Source organism: Caloenas nicobarica, chromosome 2 (genome assembly GCF_036013445.1).
Source record: "Caloenas nicobarica isolate bCalNic1 chromosome 2, bCalNic1.hap1, whole genome shotgun sequence".
Taxonomy (NCBI): Eukaryota; Metazoa; Chordata; class Aves; order Columbiformes; family Columbidae; genus Caloenas; species Caloenas nicobarica.
This window is the reverse complement of record NC_088246.1, coordinates 128,536,468-128,557,707: the sequence shown is the minus strand read 5'-3', so window position 1 is coordinate 128,557,707 and position 21,240 is coordinate 128,536,468. Positions and strand designations below refer to the sequence as shown.

At 37.6% G+C, this 21,240-nt stretch overlaps 1 protein-coding gene across 1 annotated transcript in view; it reads left to right on the top strand.

Annotated features, from left to right (window-relative positions):
• Positions 1 to 747: 747 nt before the first annotated feature.
• ARMC1 (armadillo repeat containing 1) overlaps positions 748 to 21,240 on the top strand; it is a 32,383-nt gene continuing 11,890 nt past the window's right edge. Inside the window, exons 1-3 of the mRNA XM_065628436.1 lie at positions 748 to 925; positions 3,057 to 3,257; positions 7,465 to 7,556. Of these exons, the coding sequence (XP_065484508.1) occupies positions 3,084 to 3,257; positions 7,465 to 7,556 (266 nt within the window). The 5' untranslated portion in view covers positions 748 to 925; positions 3,057 to 3,083. The remainder of the gene's footprint in view (positions 926 to 3,056; positions 3,258 to 7,464; positions 7,557 to 21,240) is intronic.

Genomic DNA, 21,240 nt, shown 5'->3' with positions numbered 1-21,240 from the left:
GGGTTTCGCGACGTTACTGCGGAGCCCCCGCAGTGACTAACAGGGCTGTGGGGTGCGGGCGGCGGCTGCGGCACTGCCGCTGGCTGTGTGGGCGGCGGCTGTGTCCCGTTAAAGCGTGCGGGGAAGGGCAGCGAGTCGCCGCGGGTCCGAGGCGGGAGGGGTTGGTGTGGGACCGGCGGGGCCGGGCTGCAGGGGTACCGGCCTTCTCGGGAGAAGTTTCCCCCGGCTGGGTCCGTGTTCGAGGCTGGTGTAGGAGGGATTTCCCGTTTTAAAAGCTTTACTGGAAACTCCACTCAAATGTTTCAAAAGTTGCTCCGCTCATCACCGTTGAAGGGGGATGTCAGAACGAATAACTTGTGCAACTTGAGAGGGGGAAGGAACCCGAACCTTCAAAGGGTGTTAAGATCTGCTAACATTAAAATAAACTTTCTGGATCTCGTGGGTTTCAAAATGAGGGTCTGTGCTGTGTCTCCATGCACGATCGGATGTACTTTATTTCACAGTGCAGTGTGCACTTGAGCAGTAAATTCAAGTTCTGGTAGTGACTGTCCGCAGAAAAAAAGTAATAAATGGAACTAAGGGGCCGTTCTCCCCAAGTCCCATCCTCCCTGGTGGGGTCCTGGGGCCCTGTCTGAACTGCAACTCCCGAAGTGCAGCGCGGCGCTGCCGCCGACAGCCAATCGTGCCTCGTCAGGAGCAAAGCGCGCCGTGAGTGGCGGAGAGGCGCGGGCGGGTCCGCGCCAATCGGGTTGCGGGATGGTGGGAGGTGCCGGGGTCAGAGCGGGCCCTGGCGGGTTGTGTGTGTGTGCGTGTGTGTGCGGCGGGCGCTGCCGCCGGCCTCTCTGCTCCCTCAGCAGCCGCGCCGCACCCGCGGGCGATGGGGGCGCGGGGCTGAGCTGCCCGGCCGCGTTCTTCTTGTGCGACGGTACGGGGTCGGGAAGGGAAATGGGCCGCGGCGGGGGGGCGGGAACGGCGGCCGCTGGGGAAGGGCGGGATGGCCGTGAGGCGGGGGCCGTGGCGGGGCCGGCCGAGGTCTTTACTGCCTTCCCTGACCGCGTCCAGGAGCTCACACCGGCCGGTCGCTAGAGGATTGTGCGTCCGCCAAGCAAGAGAGTGGGGAGCTGAGTGCTGGGGCCTTGTTGCAGCCGGCCTGTCAGCTCCGCCGCTTGCTTGGGGAGTGCTCAGCGGGACACGGGAGGTGCGAAGCTGTGGCGGTGCCTCTCCCGGCCCCCTCCCGGCGAGGACACAGAGCAGAAAGGGAGATGGACAAGGGAGGTCTGTGGTGCCTTCGTTAAGCTTTCATCTCAGAGCTGCGAGGAGGAGAAAAGAGCAGACACCTGACTGACTTCTTCGCTAGGCCCCCAAATTCTACATAACTTCTTAAAACTTTTAAAACAGCTTTTTTTTTCTTTTTTTCATTAGAAAATGCCGGGAGGTCCTAGATTTCATGATTGGCTGTTGTAGATGATGGAGAAGGTAAAAACTTGAGTTGTCTCCTCAGTTGTGGCTGAGGAATGAGGGAAAAGGGCCTGGGGAGGACATGAGTGTGGCCTGATGGGACAGGAGTAAAGTTTGTCTTCATGCTTTTTCAGGAGATTGAAAGGAAAAATGCAAAAGGTGATCAGGATGGAGAGAGTTGTAGGAATGATCTGGTGTTCAGGACAGAACTGGAAGTCAGAGACTTTGACTTACAACTGATTTTTAAGTTTTGAATAAGTTCCTTTGCCAACTATGAAAAGTAGTTGGTAACACTCATCAGTGATTTTTTTTTTTTTTGAGTTGTCTGCATTGTTTATTGGCTGAGCTGCTGTGTATCCCGGTTGATCTCTTTTGGATGTGTGATAATCAAGAAAAATAGCCTGGAAACTAATCCATGGCATGTACTTTTTACATTAGCACTCTTTCCTGAAGGAAGGACCAGTGACTTAGACATTAACAGCATTTTTTCTATGTGAAAATGTCAGAAATTATCATAAGCAAAATGCATATTCATGGCTAGTTTTTTTTTAATGAGTACAATTAATTTGTGTTGCTGAAAGGCCTGCCTTCAGTGAGAAAACAATATAATGTTTGTAGAATATTATTTGTTTGGAAATGATGTTAAATGAATGTGACCACTTATAAATTTAAATTTTTTAAAATTTTTTATGTAGGAGAAAAATTAGTGCCTTAAGAAAAGTTACTTGCATGAGTTTGTATTGGCAACACCAGGACCACAGTTAGCATTTAGTTGTTTCAGAGGCACATAATCAGTCTTTTGGAGGAAATTAGTTTTTTGAACCAAGATGTAGCTTTTTCTCTGAGTAAACTTATGCTTTTGTTGCCTATTAAGTAGTTATTCCTTATTAAACAACTCCGGAATCTGATACTCTCAAGCTAACACGTGTCTTCTTTGAAATTGATATGGTGGCTTGGACTTTGGCTGGAGCAAGGCCTGACCTGCTTGCTTTCTTTTTATTGAGAGGTACTAGTGAGAAGAAAAAACCCAAACCCACCCTCTAAAACTCTTTTTGCCTTGGAATGAGTATGGCATTATGGAATGAGTATGGCATTAGTTATTTGGTATACAGATCCAGGTTAAAACTTAATGTTCACTGTTCTAGATGCAGTATTAATCTTTTACTGGCTTTTCTGGTTAATTTTTGTGCAAAATTTGATTATTGCTAAAGGTACTCTGAAAATGCATATTTTGACCTTACATGTTTATACAGAAGGATGTTTGTGGACTTCTAGGGTGCCTTGTTGTGAAATTTCTTGGAAGTATTTGTTAGTAGTATAAAAAAACCCAACACAAATACACCCCTGTAAAGGCTGACTGGTCTGAGATTATATATAGGAAACAAAGCAAAATATTATTAACCAAACCTACCTGTTCTCTGCATAGAAAGTTTAGATTTCCAGTTTACAAATTTCAAGATCCACATCCTTATCAATTCCATCCACATTCCATGAATTCTAGTCGCTGGTTTTTTTATACTTCTATGCTTATAAGAAATCAGTGCCTTTGTGGTTCTGTTCTACGGTATTAGTGATAGAGATTCTTTTTCTTTAAGCAGGTATTTTCTGTGCATGGTGCAGAAAAAATGAATTCTACTATGAGTGAGGAGCCTGATGCACTATCTGTAGTTAACCAACTCCGAGATCTAGCAGCTGACCCACTGAACAGACGGGCCATTGTTCAGGATCAAGGATGCCTGCCAGGTCTCATTCTGTTTTTGGACCATCCCAACCCTCCAGTTGTTCATTCAGCTTTACTAGTAAGTATTCTGGAGATAAATTTGTGTGTCGCTAGGACATTTTGTAACTTTGTTAATATGTCTTAAAACAAGTAAAAATTTAAAAAATAAAATGTGGGTTTATGTTATGTTGGTATTTATTGTATGTGTTTTTTGTGAAAATATGCATTTCAAAAATTCTTTAGCAATGACACATTATTCCAGGGGAATTTATGGGGTTTTTTAAGAGATTCATTTACTTTGCACTTTTTTCCTAATATAGCTATTTCACTTTTTGTGTGGAGGGAGGTAAGCATCCTTAGATCCGTTTCTTAAGATGAAGTAATGGAGCTTGGTAAATACGGACAGTGATTTGGCATTCATATTGGAAAAAAAAAAAATTACATTAGAAGTGATCTCGAGAGGTCATGTATTCCAATCCCATACTCAAATGAAGGATACTCAGATACACTCAGGGTTGTGTCCTCTTGATTCTTGAGCACCTTGAAGGATGGAGATTCCATAACCTCTCTGTCACCCTGTTCCAGAATTTGACCACCCAGATGGTATTAAAACAAACAAAACCAATGCCAGAACCCCAGAAAACAACCCAAAATCTATTAATAGCTAATACAACTTGTTGCAACTTTTGTCTGTTTCTTCTTGTTCTTAATCATAAACACTGAAGTCCCGATTTCTCATCCTGAATCTAAATAGTAACTTTAAAAAGTGTATTTCTTGCTTAGAAACAGGACAAAGAAGTCAATATTTTGTTAAAAGTCTAATTCAGTTCTTTTAATAAGCTTTGAAGTTACTAAAATGTATGTGGTCCTCTTTTTTCTGTTTTTATGTCATTATTGAATTCTAAACAATGTGAAACTAAAGAATAAGTAAAGAGCTCTGGCTTTTATATGCAAGTATACGTTATTCTTTATACCATCAAGACTTATCTGTACCATAACTCTGTTTATAATTTGTTTTACTTTCACAGTGGATATTAGTGGACTTCGAATTACTTCAGTGTCTCTGATACTCTTCTGGGCTCAGGGAACAAGGTCCCATAATCCAGGAGACTTGTGTCTTGCTCCTTTTTTCTCAGACTAGTCTTGCCGTGGCATTTACCTGACTATAATGTTCTTCACTGGAAGAACTTTAGGCTGAGGTTACAGTTCTTGGGAATATGTTGCATTGATTTTCTTTCCAATGCAGTTTCCTCAGGTTTTGGTCTTGAAAGAGGATGTTATTTGGATGTCTTACTCTCTTTTTCCTTCATTTGCTCCTTTGGGCTGCATATGCTCATTGTCTGCACAAGATACTGTAATCAGTGTGTGATCATGTTATAAAAATTACCTCTACTTAAAAAGGATTGACTTTGTCAGACTGGTGAGGGCTAATCCACTTTGCAGTGTGGTTCCACAGCCCCAGATATTATTCAAGTTGTGTTGTAAGGACATCTTGTTGGGTGGGAAGGGGAGACAGCTGTGGTGTTCCATTTAGTGATAACCTACAGTTAGAGTAGATTAGGAATCAAGATTTAGAGGAGACCATGCTATATCCCAGGACCCCGGCTGCAGTCAGAAATGGATCAGTTTTCTATGAAAACGTGTTTTTGTCTGCTACTCAGACTCATGTGTTCATGAGTTTTTTGAACCTCTTCGGTTCTGTAGCTTTTAATATCTTTGCTGATAACTTTATATTTATTTTTTTTATATTCTTCCATTCTGAAAGGTCTTTTTGCTTTGTTTTTGTTTTTGGTTTTTTTTTTAGCCATCCCATTAGTCAAAAAGAAGCTTCCATTTGAATGGAAATAATTAAATGTAATGGTTTGCCACTGAGTTCGTACCTAACAAAAGGATATACAGTATTGACTTGAAATTTCTTACTGTATTATTCTGTGATTCCTATAGCTGAAAATATAAATAATCTGTATGACTCATAATAGTTCCCTTTTAAACTTTTTTGATATGTTGTAGAATGTTTCAGAGAGGGTGTTTTCCTCCCCATGTGCACTTTCAGTTCTTTCTTCTATGTGATTGAGAAGTGGTATATTTTTCTATAGTTTTATCTAGTTTTGGTTCCAGGAACTCTTTATGGTACACCTCAAATGCTGAAAGTTTTGAATGATTTAAATATAAAAATCAGAAGTAACCCAGGCAATACTACCTTCTTTTTTTCCCCTCTTTTAAATTTGGACTAAAGTTTTTGAAAATTGGATTCTGAAGCTAAGAAGCTATATTAACATTTCACTTATAAAACATCTAAGGTGTCTTTTCTTATTAAGATTTACAACAGTGTATGTTTATATTCAAGTATGGAGATGGTCATGGTGATTATAATGAAATTACTTGAGAGCTTAATGCTCATGTAGTGTTTTGCTGAACAGAGGCTGAGCCGAAGTCCATAATAGTAATCTATCTTATGCCTTCAGTAGACACTGATTTAATAAACATCAGTGATCTCACTTCTTTGAAGATGCAGACTTCTGCATCTCCCATGGGGGAAATGGGAAATAGGGCTTCTTAGTGTTGAAAAGTCCAGTCACTTAAGTTGTTCTGATAACTTTGTCTGTGGTCTTATCTGAGTAGAAGTTACATTTGTGTGTAAAGAATATGCAACAGGTGGAAAAGAAACTGTCTACATTTTGACTCAAACAATTAGCTGTTAAGAGAATGGGTTTTTTCATTGTCCAACAACATTACATCCTTGCTAAGTTGCCTGAGCAGAGACCAGTAAAAATGAGAAACTTCCACCAGTAAGGATACATGTCTTAATATGGAAGTTAGTAGTTCAGAGCTATTGTTTAGATATTTCCCCATAGGTGGAAAGTAAGAAAATAAATACATACACAACATTTGTAAACTGCAGTTATTGATACTGATCCACATCAGGAAATAGCAAAAATCACATTTAGAGTTTTTATCATGCCAGACAGCAGCCAGACTTTCTTAGAAGTCAATAACATGGTTTTGAATTTTACCTAGTATGTGCTGAAGATGATTTAGAAAAAAACCCAACCAAATAATTAGCTCTCAGTCTCTGAAGGGATTAAGGAGCATGTTCTTTTTAAAGCAGCTATTGAGCAATATAGCTGTTATATGACTATTTTTAAAGAATTGGTGCACTTCTAAACCTTGTCATCACAAACCCCTTTTTATAACCTGTTGTATTTGTGTATTGCAGGATTTTGCAAGTGCAGTTCTTTTACCTACACCAATAAAACACTGATTAAAGCACAATGCACAGTACACCTTTGGAGGTTCTTTCTAAGAAAACTTTGTCAGCACTAACAATAGAGAGATGTTTCATGAAAAGAAGGACTGACATTTTAAATAGAAGAGTGTTGAGTTTGGAGAATCATGCAAATATAGAGTTGCTGACTGGGGTCAGCAATGCAAAGTTGTGCAAAGTGTCTACCTTGAAAGTCAAGTAAAAAAACCTTGGGCAACAAATAAGTGTACATTCCCAGTTTAGGTAACAATATCCTAAGCATCTTGCTGCTGCTCATATTCTTATTCCTGCATGGAAAGATGAATATTACAATTCATCTTCAGAAGCTTATAAACGCGGTGGACCTCTTTCTGTGAACAGTAGAAACTTTGTGGTAGTGAGCTTTCCAGTGTTAGCGTAGCCCATAGAATCAATGGAATTTATACTAGAAGCATAGTGTATAAAAATTACTTTAGATCTCAGATCACATAAATGTTTGTTGGAAGGGACTTCTGGAACTTATTCACTTCAACTTCTTGCTTGAATTGAGACTGTCGCCAACATTCAATCAGGTCAGTTGTAGCTTTGTCTCATTGATTTTGCAGTCCCACTAGTTCAGTGTTGAACTACCTTCATAACGGAAAAACTTTCTGTAATATCTGGTGCCAACTTTCCAAGCTGCTATTTGTGGCTGCTCCCCCTTGTTACATTGTCTGCTGCTGTAGAGGAAAGTTTGGCTTGGTCATCTTCATAAAGGCTTTTTGAGTAGTTGTATACGGCTGTTAGACTGTCCCTTAGACCCTCTTAGCGGTATAAACAAACCCAGTCTCTCAACCTTTTCTCATAGATTAGCTATTCTATGCTTTCTGTGTATTTATAAGAATAAAACAATTTGTTAATGTTCACTGTAGATGATAATACTCTTTATCTTTTCACTAGAACTCACATTGTGAATGTTTTGCAGATGTACACTAATAAAAATGAATGGTAATGTATTGGACATAATGCTGATTTACTGTGGTCATCTTTTTTTTTTTTTTAGGCTCTCCGCTATTTGGCAGAGTGCCGCGCCAACAGAGAAAAGATGAAAAGTGAATTGGGTATGATGCTCAGCTTACAGAATGTAATACAAAAGTAAGTTTATGATGGGCTGTTGACTCCAAAGACAGTGTAAACATAACATACTGATGCAAAATAAAACTTTGACTATGAATTTGTATAGTGAATTTTTAATATTCTTGTTTGTTGAAGTGGCTGCAAGCAATTAATAGTTTTCATTTTATAGTATAGCAGAGTAGTTAGACCATAGTCTACAAGAGATTTTCACTTGAAAGTCACTTGCCAAACAAGGTATTTCTTGCACTTCATACAGATAACTAATTTTGTCTCTTCCCTTTGGGTTCTCTTATAATCCTTCTCATCATTGTATAAGGGTGCCTTGTGCTATTGCATTTAATGAAATGGGTTGGCGTCTGCCACATTTATTCTTTGAATCCCACCTTTGGGAAGGGAAATCATATATGTACTGTATTTGTTTTGATGTCTTTTTGAAGGTATGTGTTGGTAGTTCTGTGTTGAAGAAGCATCTTGCAGGTAGAATAGAAGTTAGCAAGGTTTGTAGTGGTCTCTAATTTCTTTGTAGAATGTGTCAGCTGGGTTACGTCTCTTAAAATTTGCAACCGTAGGATTTTCTTCAGTTTGCTGAGCACTGAGTCTTAAATACTGGAAGATGTGTGGATATATGCACACTGGAGAAGATGCACATGTGCACTTATCAATAGAAATTAATATGATGAACTAAGATGAATCATTACTAGCAAAAAAGCCCAAACAAGCTCCTTCAAAGTTCAGTCTGTCATAGCAAAAACTAATTTGTCATTGAGTTATCAAAAAGTGATTATTTTACACACAGATAGCACTCCTGTTAACTAGACTTTCAGGTATGAGAGTCTATTCTGTGAGGGAAAAGTCATACTGCTGCACTGAGATGTCTTAGATGAAGGTTTAAAACAATTATTTAGAAAAGAATAAAACAAAAGTAAAATTGTGTATTGAAGATTAAAGTGGAAAGCTTTTGAATCTTCAATATGTTAGTTGAATCTCTAATGTATCACTTGTGGTATTAAGTTACAAGTTTCTGTTGGAGGAAAAAAAAACAAGGCTAGACTTTGCTAGTCTCTTCATACCATAGCCCCTCCAGTTTTTGGTGGTGTATCTTTTGTTGTGTATCTCTCTCTCTGACACTACTTATTTAAAGATGTGAACCTGAAGAATTGTAGGGGAAATTCTGTTCTATTCGCAAGTCCTCTGTGATATGTGATCTAACAAAAAGATTAAAAGTATTTAAGTACCTCACTAATTCTGCTGAAACTAACAAGATTGCGTATTGTCCTGAAATTCAGCATTATGCGTAAATATCATCTTGTTGTTGACCAGTTACCTGAAACACAAGGATTTAAAACAAATGTCTTAAATAGAATGATGAGCTCTGACTAGAATTCAAAAGTGAATAGTTCTCAATTTTTTTGCATAATGTAGTAATTACAACTTTTAAAAATGATAGGTGTTTTTCATAGGATGTATGGGGAAAATTGAATTAAGTCTTACAGTATTCACTTTTTTTAAGGACAGGCATAATTAAGGTAAAATATACGCAAGTCTGATTGCTACTTTTATGATATCAATAAGAACTGAAATATTTAGATAATAACAGAAGCATGTATTTCAGCAGAACTTGCTTTTAGTGTAGATTACATCTATTTAGAGCACAGAGACTTCCTTAAGAAGTTGTTGAAAGGGGAATGGTAGTTCATTATCAGTCTCTGCAGCTTACAAATACCACTTGGGAAACAGTAATAATTAAAACTTTTGTTTAAAGAATTTTGTGGAAATCTCTTTGACAACTTTTTGAATATGTTTCAATTACAAGGACCAAAAGAGTGCAAAGTTCAGAAACGTGCAGAAAAGGAGAGAGAAGTGAATAAAAGCTAGAAATCTCGTAGGTGTTCTTTTTTTCTAGAAAGCTCTTTGGCAAGAGTAAGAACATACATTTGATTTGTATGCTTGTAACATTTGGAAAGTGTGATATCATGAAAATTTAAATATATAACGTCTTCAAACACAAGACTTTGTCATGTGCTTGTCAGGATTTTAGGCTTTAAAGTTGACAAGAAATGCTGAAGCTAAGTTTTGTATTGCCTGCAGAAATATGGAGAAAGATGGTTGAAAAGTGCTGAGAAAATAGATGTAGAATTATTTTTGTCACAAAAACCGAATGGTTTGGGGTTGTGATTTTTTTGGTGGAAAGTCTGTAGGGGAGAAAACAAGGTCACGACCTTCTTTAGATTTGCTTTACAAAATGCAGATTTTAGCTTTTAATGCAATTTCGGTTTACTAGAAGATATTGTAGTACTGTAGCATTTAGTTTCAGTTCAAAGTACTAATAAATGCAGTAATAAATACTTTGGTCTTAATGACTTTATGCTGTGCGTTCCAGTGCACTTACCAGAATCTGAATATCTAGCTCATCACTTTATCTAATCTACAGTCTTTTGATTATTCCTATAAGTTAATTTGGGGTTTAGATTTTTTTTTTTTTGGTGATGTGTTATAAAAATGAAAACAAATCATACAAAGAGATATGAACTTCTGCCGGTATTCTACCTTCATAGTTATTGCACAATTCTGTCAAGCGAGACAGAGCTCAGCATCTTCTAGACTACAAGTTGTAGTCACTGGCTTTTTGCTCTTGACAAGTTAAGCACATTGTGTGGTCTGAATCTTTCCCTTTCATCACAGATTTTGTAACTCTCGCTGTTCACTTTCATTGACTTCTCACTTCACTAAATAAGATCCAGTGGCTTTCCCTGTTTAGTACTGAATTGTGAGGAACTGTATTCAGCCACTGATAAAGCTGTGTTATGTCTTTTCAAGCAATGAAATGGAGCTGGTGTGCACAGAGGCAAGTCACTAACTGAATATTTGTCATTATTTCAAACTTAAGTTGATGTTCAGGAGTGCTGAACTGACAGCGTGCTTAGGAAGTCAAGAGTTTATTTAGAATTCCAGTTCTCTTTTGCTCTCAGTTATGTAAATCCTGAAGTATGAGGGCTTTTGTCATCGTGTGTGTCTTTTTATAAACCTTGAAGGTCTATGTATTAGAGACCTCAAGTTTAGGTGTGGAATTTCTTGTAATCTGCCTACAGGTAACTGTTCTAACATATCTTAAAATGGTTGATGCCATCAACTGGAAAATAGTTGGAGTTGGTTTGCTACTTACAGTTTCTTGTAATAGTACATGGGAGACTCAGGCATAGGCCAAATCCCTTTTGTTGCAAGTAATACACAACCAGTGCAAGAAGAATACAGCATTTGTTTGAATTTGTTATTGTGAAGTACTATTTCCTCCGTAAGACTACTGAGGGTGAGAATTGAAATTGAGTGCCACCTGTTTATCCAATGATAAACAGTAAATTAAACTCTGTACTGCATCTTGGAAAAGGGGTAGCAAGTGTTTGAGAAACATCCAAGTTTAACTGTAGTTCTTTGAGGTACCTTCTTGTCTCATTTCATGACTTATCAGTCCCCTAGTATTATCCGATCAGCTTTTTGGTATTTCCTTATAATAAGCATTATAGCTCATTTGTGAAAATTGTTTTGCTGCTTAAAATGGATATTCAGCTGACTCCTTAGTTGATACTACGTTTCAGCAAGGGACAAAGGATAGGTTTTAGGTTCGCTGTGACAGCGATTTTTCAAGATGTATGAAAACTAGTTTTTGTGAACAGAAGACTAACAGATTTTAGATGTAGAGACTGGAGCTTATAGGCTCTGGAGCAGAAATACAAAATGTCAGCTCTGAGGAGTACAGCATAAAAATTTAAAGTGAGATATTTATACTTTTAAGATTTTTTTTTCAGACTGAACTTGCTTTGGAACATGTATAACTTTGAGATACTTCATATGAAAGGCTTTATACAGTTCCACATTTTCTAGGATATATGAGAAGCTGTTCAAGTTACACAGAATACTTCAAAACATTTTTCAAAGATAAAAATTTCTGTTGCCCTATTCTGTACTTGCTGGGTTTTTTCCTTAGTAGGGGAGATTTCTTATTTGTCCATCCATATCTGCCTATTTTTAAGTGAAGCTTGATGCATCTTTCTGTGTTCTAAGCTGAGAGTAGTAGCTGTGTTGGAGAGAAATCAGACTTTAAAATCCCTACCTGCAGGTTTCCAAACTTTTGTTAGTTTGTTTTTTTGTTTTTTGGCTGATACTGTTTTATTGCTATCACAAAAACATTTCACTCCCTTACCAGGTGACTGACTACATGTAAGTGTATGTGTAGAAGTGTTTGCATAAATAGATAAAAAGGAGAGGGTAAATTGAGGCTCATTGGAGAACAGTGTATTCCAGCAGTCATCAGCAGTTATTTAATATTGAAAGCTGGTTTAGTTGCTGGCTTCATGAATTGTATGGAGGACTTAATGTGTCCGTATGGACTTTATAAAATGTTATTAGCCACGTCTAGAATTAAAATTAATTGGGATTTATAGCCTACAAGGAAATGCACTAATTTGTGTTCGGAGTGAAAGTGACTTTTGATGGACAGTAAAGGTCAAAGTTCATAATTTTTCATAATCTTTATGAGCAGCATAATGGTACTGTTTAAATATAACTAACATGTATTAAAAAAAAACTGATGAAGAGTCAATACACTAAATAGCTCTTATTATGGAATGGCAAATTACTGAGAGTAAAATTCCAATTACTTGGCTAAAAGAGCTTTCCAAGATAGTCTTCCTTTGCCAGGGTGTCAGATTTAACAAGCTGAACTAAATCCAGTGCATTAATCAGCTCTTCCAATTTATTACTTGCCTAAGAAGATTAGGGCAATTAATATGTGTTTAATTAGAGTCCCTTGCAGGTCTGGTAAAATACATTCAGTCTATAATTGCTGAGTTCTTACTCAATTTTAATTTTTGGTAGTCTTAATTACCTATATTTTTAAAAATTTAATTATTCATTGAAACCAGCAAAGTTTAAATTTATGGTGTCTGACAAAAATAAAAAAAGCCAAGTATTTCAGGTAGTATTTGCTGAAATTAAAATAGTCAGGACGTAGTATCACAAGAGTTTTATCCTTTTTGTTGTGTGACATACTTCTTATCCCTTTTGTAAGAAAGAAAGAATGGTTGAGGGAAGACAAGGCAAAGGCCATGTATTAATTAGAAGAAAGCAAACTATATTAAAGGGATACCTGATGATGAAGAGGATGTTGCCATATCATAACTGGCTTCAAGGTAATACTTTGTGAGAAATTATACCTAAAAAAATTATGTAATTTTTTTTCACATTTACTGCATTTATACATTTATGCTGTTGATTGGAATACTTAAATTCTGATCTGTGAAGTAGAAGGAAATAGCTTTTTACAGACTGTAGAGATTTTATTTTTCTATACTTGAATCGCTTAGTAATGTTATTTTTGTAATCCTTGGTACGTGGATTTTTCAACATTGAGAAATGGTTGAGACTGGATAATGGAAAGCATGATCCTGCTGCATTATTATTTTTGGACTCTACCATACTTGCAATTCTGTACTGAGAGGTTGTGATTTTGGAGAAAAAACATGGTTATCGTATACCTTAGATATTCCTGTGAGCAGGAGGTTCCAAAACCTTTATTTTTAGTAATTATTTGTAAATTGCAGTGTATTACCTGGAACAAGAGTAATACACACATCTATCTATTGCATGTTAACTTTCCTGGCCTTCTCTTTCTTGATGTTTTTCCAAGCCTCCTTATTTTACCCACTTGGTTGCATTTTTGTCTGTAACAAGGTAAGTGCCTCTAGAAAATTATACTGTTTGTTGCTGGTGTGTCTTCTTGGGCTGTGGGGCTCCAGTCTATTCAGTGCTGTAGCAGTGTGCTTGTTAATAATAGATGGTCATAGCAGGAAGACGCCTGCAGGCTGTTTTATTCAGCATTGTTAAGCAAAGTGGCTTGACATCCCCCTCCCCCATCCCTAGTTTCTTCAAGAAACGTTTTTGTGGTATATTTTGTTAATCTTACACATTTCAGAATAGATTGGGTTTTTGAAGTTATTTTTGAAAAAACGTCCTCTGCCAAAACAAAACAATGAAATATTAGGAAATATAGGAAGCATCTGTATGTCCTCTTTAAATACACCATGTCATTTGTTCCAAGTGGCTGAATGCTCCTTTTGTCTATCAAACAGCTTCCTGGTATTTGGAAGAGATTTTATTCTATGTAGGAAGGAGTGGAGGGGCAGGGGACAGAATGGGGTCAGTGCTGTGGGCTACCTAGGTCAGTAAGGCATGGACTCGCTGAAAGTTCTTGCTCTTTTTGCTTGCAGGTCATGGCAAAGTAACAAGAGTTCAGACTTTCTCACAGTTCAATAATTGTTTTTAAAATGTTTCAAGACCTCTTTCTGTATTCCCATAGGATACTTAGCATTATCAAGGATACAGGAAGTCATGATCTCGACATAGAGATGCAGGCACGGGGATAAACGGTAGCAATAAATAAAACACAAAAAGCATTAAGTAATGAAATTATGTAAAATCTTAGTTTTACAGTATTGGTGTTAACCTGGACTTTAGTCATGATGTGATGGGGTTTCTGATGATTTTTGTGAGATAACAAAATAAGGTTTAAAGGATTGGAAAGATAGATGTTGTTTGTAAGAATAGTCCAAGACTCAACTGCCAACCATTCAAGTGTAACTAGTAATTTAAATGTTGAAATATTACTGTGGATTTATATTTTGCAGCAGTTAATAGAAATTACCAGTCATATAAATAACTGTCCTAAAGGTTTATTGTGAGAGCTGCCATTTAGGATGAGCTTATTGTTTTTGCTTCCTTGTGTAGAACTGGTCATTGAGAAAAATATAAAGTATGACCAAACGGAAGGGTCTGCCCTATGCCCTACAAGATGTCCTCTAAACATTTTACTTTTGACAGGTTATTTTGTTTGGTTGGTTTGGGTTCTTGTTTGTTTGTTTGGGGTTTTTTGTGTGTTGTTTTTTTGAGTTTTGTTTGTTTGGGTTTTTTTAAAATCTCAGAACCTCTCTGTAGTCAAAGAGATATTGCAAAGCTGTTGCTGCTTCTTGCACGCAACTTACTTTATTAGTGAGCTCTGTATGACCAGGACTATTTCTGTACTCAACAGTTCAGGTGGTTGTCAACCTCTAGATTTGGCTTTTGTGTGTTTGTATTATTATCTTTTTCATTCTGTCATGTGTATAATTTTTATTACAATCTTTTGACTGCAGTCAGGAATACAGTTTTGTATCACTTTTTGTTTTCCAGCCTACTACTTTTGCCTTATAGTATTCCACTTGGTATCTGGCATCTATATTGGGACTGATTGAGCAGCTTTTAATCACCTGACGTCTGTCTCAGTTTAATTCAGGTACTATACATCCACAGACTTTTTAGTGTACCAGTTCAATACAATATAGCTTTTAGGATATTAGTTCAATACATTTGCACACTCAGTGAAGCAGTGGAGCAGCTACTTTTTTTGTTGGTTTCTGTGCAGCACTTGCAGTTAATGCACAGCTTTCTGGGTACAAGTCTGACACTACAGTTCTTACATTTCAACAGTTTCTCTCCTCCCTTTTCTTAGATATAAATATTTCATTTTCTTGGTAGTTAGCGAATTCCAAATTAACTAATTGACAAGTAGTGAAGTAACAAAGAAAGAAATCATTAATGCAGTGTTTTTAATTGGTCATTTATGTAACATGAGATTTAGAGACTGCCTGTAAGTCCTTAAAGATCATGGCCTTCAGCTGGTTTGTAATGACTGGCTGAAGAATGTAATGACAAGGTAGTGCAGGCTTTATGGCCTGTTACCCAACTATCAAAGTGCCTAAGTTCTGCAGTGGTTTATGTACAATACCTGAAAAGCCATGTTACCAAGTCATCCTTGCCAGGTTCCTAAACCTGGAAGAGTTTTCAGTAGCTGTTATTCAGTGAATAGGCATTATTCTGGTGTATCTTTTTTGGCAGAGAGCGGGCCACAATCATAATTGCTTTGAGCGTTTTGTATTTAAGTACAAAACAACTTTAATAAAAATACACATATTTGAGAACCTTTTCTGCCCAATATCTTAGCCAGTTTCTTCTTTATTTAGAAACTGACTGGAGCAATGAGTTAAGTATTTTAGAAAGCAGTACAAGCTTAAGGTGGTTTTACTTGCTATTTTTTCCTGCAGACTTTATATTAAAACAAATCTGGGACTCTGAGAAACATTATGATTTTGAATTTTAAAAAATGAGATGGTCTACAGAGTGTGATGCAACATTCTGATATGTTAAAAAGAGTAGAATCTGAACTGTCACTTAAGTAATTGCTGACTGTATGGTAAGAAAAAAAAAAACCAAAACAAAACAACACAAACATGCTGAACACAGTGCCTCAACACCTGTCTGTCATGGCCTGCCAAAAGGCAAGTGTCTTCTCTTTGTGGTGGGATTCAGTACCAAGGTGTGAGGGAAGAGATTTTAAGTGGATTGGCAGAAGAGTCAGGAATAGTAATGGCAACACGAGGTGCCTTTAACGCTCAATAGACCTTGTCGTCAGCTGGTGTCAAAAAGCATTTTAGGAATACAGTGACCTTCACTGGTTACTATTGAGTTTACAAGAAAAAGTGCTGAGGTAAGTTCTTGGATATGCTGACTTTTTCTGACCGCTTACTAAAATAAAGAGCAAAGGAGGCTTCAGATGCTTGGAAATAAAAGTAGCAAGTTGTGTTGTGAAATATTGAATGCTAACCACAGGTATGGATTTATAGTACTGTAGGATGGAGCTATTTGTCTATGAAAAGGGAGTTGATGAATACTTAGCACTGTGAGGTTTCTCATCTTTCCTTGCCAGTATCATATGTCTGCTTTTGGGTTACAGTCAGCATGGCCATAGGTGATGCTTGTCCCTGATTTATGACCCTCATGCTAAGCATTTCAAAAAAGTTGCAGATTTTTTTCTGTTAAACCATAAATGTCTGGATTACTTTTTTTTTTTTTTTTCTGAATGCTGTTTAAGCAAGAAACATAGTAAGGTTCTAGTATGTGGTTAGAACTTACATAGTTTCACGTGGGTATTACAGGCAGTAAGTGTCACAAAGGGATGTTCCTCAAAAAAATGTTAATGATGAAACAGTCTTATTGGCAGTTTCTGAATGGAGCTGTTATTTCAGAAGAAAGTGAATTTTAATCCGGAACAACTAATGTAAAGTGAATACATTATTCTGAATTAGATGTATTTATCTTCAGGAATGTGTTTTTAGACTAGGCTGTTTTGCAGTACATGTTACCATATCTTTTTCTGCAAGATTGCCATTGCGTTTTGCAGGTAGAAAATCATATGCAACAACCTGGAACAAATTAAAATTGTTAGTGCATTCTGTAATTACACAGTACATCATCAAGTTCACACATTATTTTTTTAATTTTTAGTTTATACTTCAATCTGTTTTTCATGACTGCTGTCCCTTTGGCTTGCTTAAAAAAATAAATCCATTGCCAACAAATAAGTAGTTCAAGAGTATGAAAACGACAAAGTTACCTACTTCAAGTATCTGCTGAATAGATTAATATTAAAGTATATTAGCAAATGAGTCAAGTACAAAGCTTACACACAGATAAGCCTACATAGACTAAACCTGCCTTTTTTTTTTTTTTTGACTCTGATATGGTTTGGTACTGTAGTTTAATTCTTATTGTTCGCACAGGTTTGTTTATGGAAGCTTTTATCTGAGAGTTTTCAAACCATTTGTTTACTTTGTCCAGTAGATTTCAGGGAAATAATCAGATAGAGCTTACTTCTCAAAATTAAAATAAGCTGTGGTTTTCTTGAAGACATAAAAGGATTTTCCAGATATATACTACCATCATATATTGTTATATGATATACTTAATGCTGTTGACATACTGATAATACAAGAAGTGCTATTTGGCTTCCTTCAAGATGTTCCTAAAATGCAGATCCTAATTCTAGCACTACCAATACTTCTACCTGATTGCTACAGCATTATTACCAGGAATGACTGACTTTTTAATGCCAGTATTTGATATGTTCCACTGGAAAGGACTGGAGAAAGTTATTACCTTTAAGATTTTTTTTTTTTTTCAACCTCAGTGCAGTTTGTTGAAGCCATATAATAAATATGATTTCTGCCATATAAATCCATTAAATGATTACTGTTCATTAGCAGGCAAGATGTTGAAACTAGCTACGGTGACATTCAACATGGAGTTTGTGTCTGTTGTGCAGACTCTTGTCTAGCAAATGCCATTCTGAAGCCTTTTGAGTTTAGTTCAGTAACAGGCCTTGATTTTTTTTTTTTTTCCTTTTTTTTTCCTTTTGAGATGGAGAATATGTCCATATGGTAGCTACCAAGCTGTGGAAGATCAAAAGTTGATCTTCCATTTAGCATATAAATAGCAAGAGTTAAACAAAATTGGATGAATAGCTGGGTTAAACGTATGGCATATGTTCAAATCTGCTATCTTATTCTTGAACGTTTGTTCTCCTTGTCATGAGAGAACAATAGAATGAATCTGAGAAATGTTCTAAGCACGGATAATTACTCTTTTTGCTAAATGTTTAAGATTAAATCAGTCACTGATTTTACAGCAGCTAATGGCACTGTACTGTGATTTTACTCAGATTTACAAATTATATTTAATATTTAGGCTTTGGGGGAGGGGGGTGGTTAACAATTTTCAGAACATCCCAACATTTACATGGGGTTTATTTAAATTTCCAGGGTCAGTAGGCATATAACTTAAGTTGAGCTGGAAGTGGCACAGGGAAATCCAATCCTCACTCCTAATTTCAGTGAGGCATATCTTGCTTAGTACAAAGTCAACTTCAAGGCATCAAGTTTGCTTGTTCTGTCCCACACTTTTCTTAGTTTAGTGTCTCGTGGTCAAATTGTCACAGCTAGTAGTGTGAGTAGAGTCTAGGAGACTTGGTAAGTGTCAGGAATCTTGCAGGTCTAGAAAGCATTCTAGGAAAGTCTGTCTGACCTTGCCTTGTTTCCATGGGGCAGCACCCTTGAAGTAAACACAGGTGACAGATAGCTAGAATCATAGAATAGTTTGAACTGGAAGGGACCTTCAAAGTCATCTAGTCCAATCCCGCTGCAATGAGCAGGAACATCTTCAACTAGATCAGGTTGCTCAGAGCCCCGTCCAGCCTGGCCTTCAATGTCTCCAGGGATGGGGCATCTACCACCTCTCTGGGCAACCTGGGCCAGTGTTTCACGACCTGCATTGTAAAAACTTTTTCTTCATGTCTAGCCTGAATCTCCCTTCTTTTAGTTTAAAACCATTACCCCTTGTCCTGTCGTAACAGGCCCTGCTAAAAAGTCTGTCCCCGTCTTTCTCATAGGCCTCAATAAGGTCTCCGCAGAGCCATCTCTTCTCCTGGCTGATCAACCCCAACTCTTTCAGCCTTTCCTCATAGGAGAGATGTTCCAGCCCTCTGATCATCTTGGTGGCCTCCTCTGGACCCTCTCCAACAGGTCCCTGTCTTTCCTGTACTGAGGGCTCCAGAGCTGGACACAGGACTCCAGGTTGGGGTCTCACCAGAGGGGAGTAGAGGGGCAGGCAGCACATGGTTGATACCATTGGAGTGCAGTGATAACAGAATTGCACTCAGGCTTTGTGTAGGTTCATTGAGCAGTCTAGCTGCTTGATGTTTGGATTTGGAGATTCATAGTGCTGCAGCTCTGTGTCACTCCACTACTGTTTTTCCTGTTCTACACCTGTGAATTATTTTTCCTATCGTTAACCCACTACTATGCTTGGTATGTTGTTGTTGGCCAACATAAGGATCCTGCTGTCTATATTTGTGAGGATTTTGACTTTTTTTCTTTTAAGAAAGCAGGTAGCAATCCTTTCTGTCAGCTGCTATGTAATATTATCTGGTCCTAACTGGGTGTTTTGAGGCTAGAGGGAACTCTGGTGTACTGTAATGGGCAGCACAGTAATAACACCTCACTGGGACTGTGAGAAAGGGTGCACTGAAGTAAATGCACTTTTTCAAGTTTTCAAATGACTTGCCTTTGCCCAGAATGAATCAGGAGAGCAGCCATATGCTTGTGAGCCCACCGTATCATAGGATGCACTAAAAGCTCACAAGAAAGAGCATCGTTCTTGGAGATAAGCAAGAATCTTGCCCTGCCACTGGAGTACAACAGCCAGAACAACAGCCAGATCAGATAACTGTCTTGAAACAGATTGCTTTTTCTCTAATACCATGCTCTTTCTTTAGGCTTGTCATTCATGCTCAAAGCTTTCATCAAAACCATGTCAATCACTGTGTCTGACTTCTAGAATCAAGGATTAGTGATTTCCCACCCCCTTGTTACTGAATGTAGCAATTCTTTGCAGCTTACTGCTCCCTTTAGTTATTGCTAGAGACAATTTCTGTCCTTAAATATAGGAAGAATGGTCTCTGAAAGAAATTGGTCACCTGGAGGCAAATACATCAATGGTCTTAAGGCACAGTTGATATGAATATCAATTAGTTAGCCATTTTTAACCATAATTAAATCGAAGTATAGATCTCTACCAAGTATATGCTTTAAGGTTTCTAATACAGCTGCATTTACCCAACAATCTATTTAGGTAGAATTCATGTCAGTCCGTTCAATTCCTACTTGTGCTTTTTGTATCATATAGAATACTACATTTATTGCAGTGAAAGAGGTTCATTACAGAAATGATGATTGAAATATCACTGCTTAGGATTCTAGGGAAAAATATTAGTTCTGTCTTATAGGGGCAGTACTTGCATGTATGAAAAAGGATTGAGATCAAGTGAAAATACCTACTTCTATGTGATCATAAGTTTTCTCAAACTTTTCGGAAAGGTGCTTGGGTCAATCTAAAAGTGGAGTCTCTCAAACTTGTATTTTGAATTTAAAATTATGCATTTAGTCCTTTGTTACAATCACTGAATTGCTTGGGATTTTTCTGTGATAAGACTGTAAGTCAAATTGGAGAGTTGTTTTTATTTCTGATTTATGAGAAGGTTATTTAGTATGGGATTCAGCTGAGGTCTTGCCAAATATATGAACCTTAACTTGGATAATGAAGTAATTTTTATTCTTTAAACTCTTCATATTTGTTAGACTTGGATTATGTGGTGGATTTTTTTTTTTTTAAGAGCTGTGCTTTAAGGCACTATTTTTCGGTTACTATGTAAACTCCTTGAGATGTCAATACAGGAAATTTTACCTGAACTGACTTTAAAAGGTTGAAATCTATTTCCTTAGTTTTGTGGATTGGGTTAATCTTTCCTTCACCTCTGCTAGCTTTCTTTGCTTTCAAAGACCTGCTCTTAATATTAATTTTTCTGTGTGTTGGTTTCCCAAGTAGTCATGAGCAACAGCACAGTGATGAGCCGTACAATGCAAACCTGTTCTCATTGGCTGTGACAAGCCTTTCCCCAGGAGTTGTAAGGCTGTTTGCTGTGCACCATCCCTTATGGGGCTGTGCATCTGAAAATATATATACTACAGATATTTGGTATGTGCCAGTGTCTGTTACATGTGTATAAGCGGTGTACTGCAAATTTAGTGTTCTTATATATCATTTTCCATGCTTGGATCTTAACAGAGTTCTGGGGAGTGGGCTGTTCTGTGACAGAGTCTACTTATAGTTGCCCACTTCTCACAGAGGTTTCTCAGCCTTGTGCAGGGAATGAGCCGTAGCTCTTCTCCCTGTATCCCGAGAGTTAAGTGGGTGCTCCCTTCTAAACCTGGAAGTTGAGAGC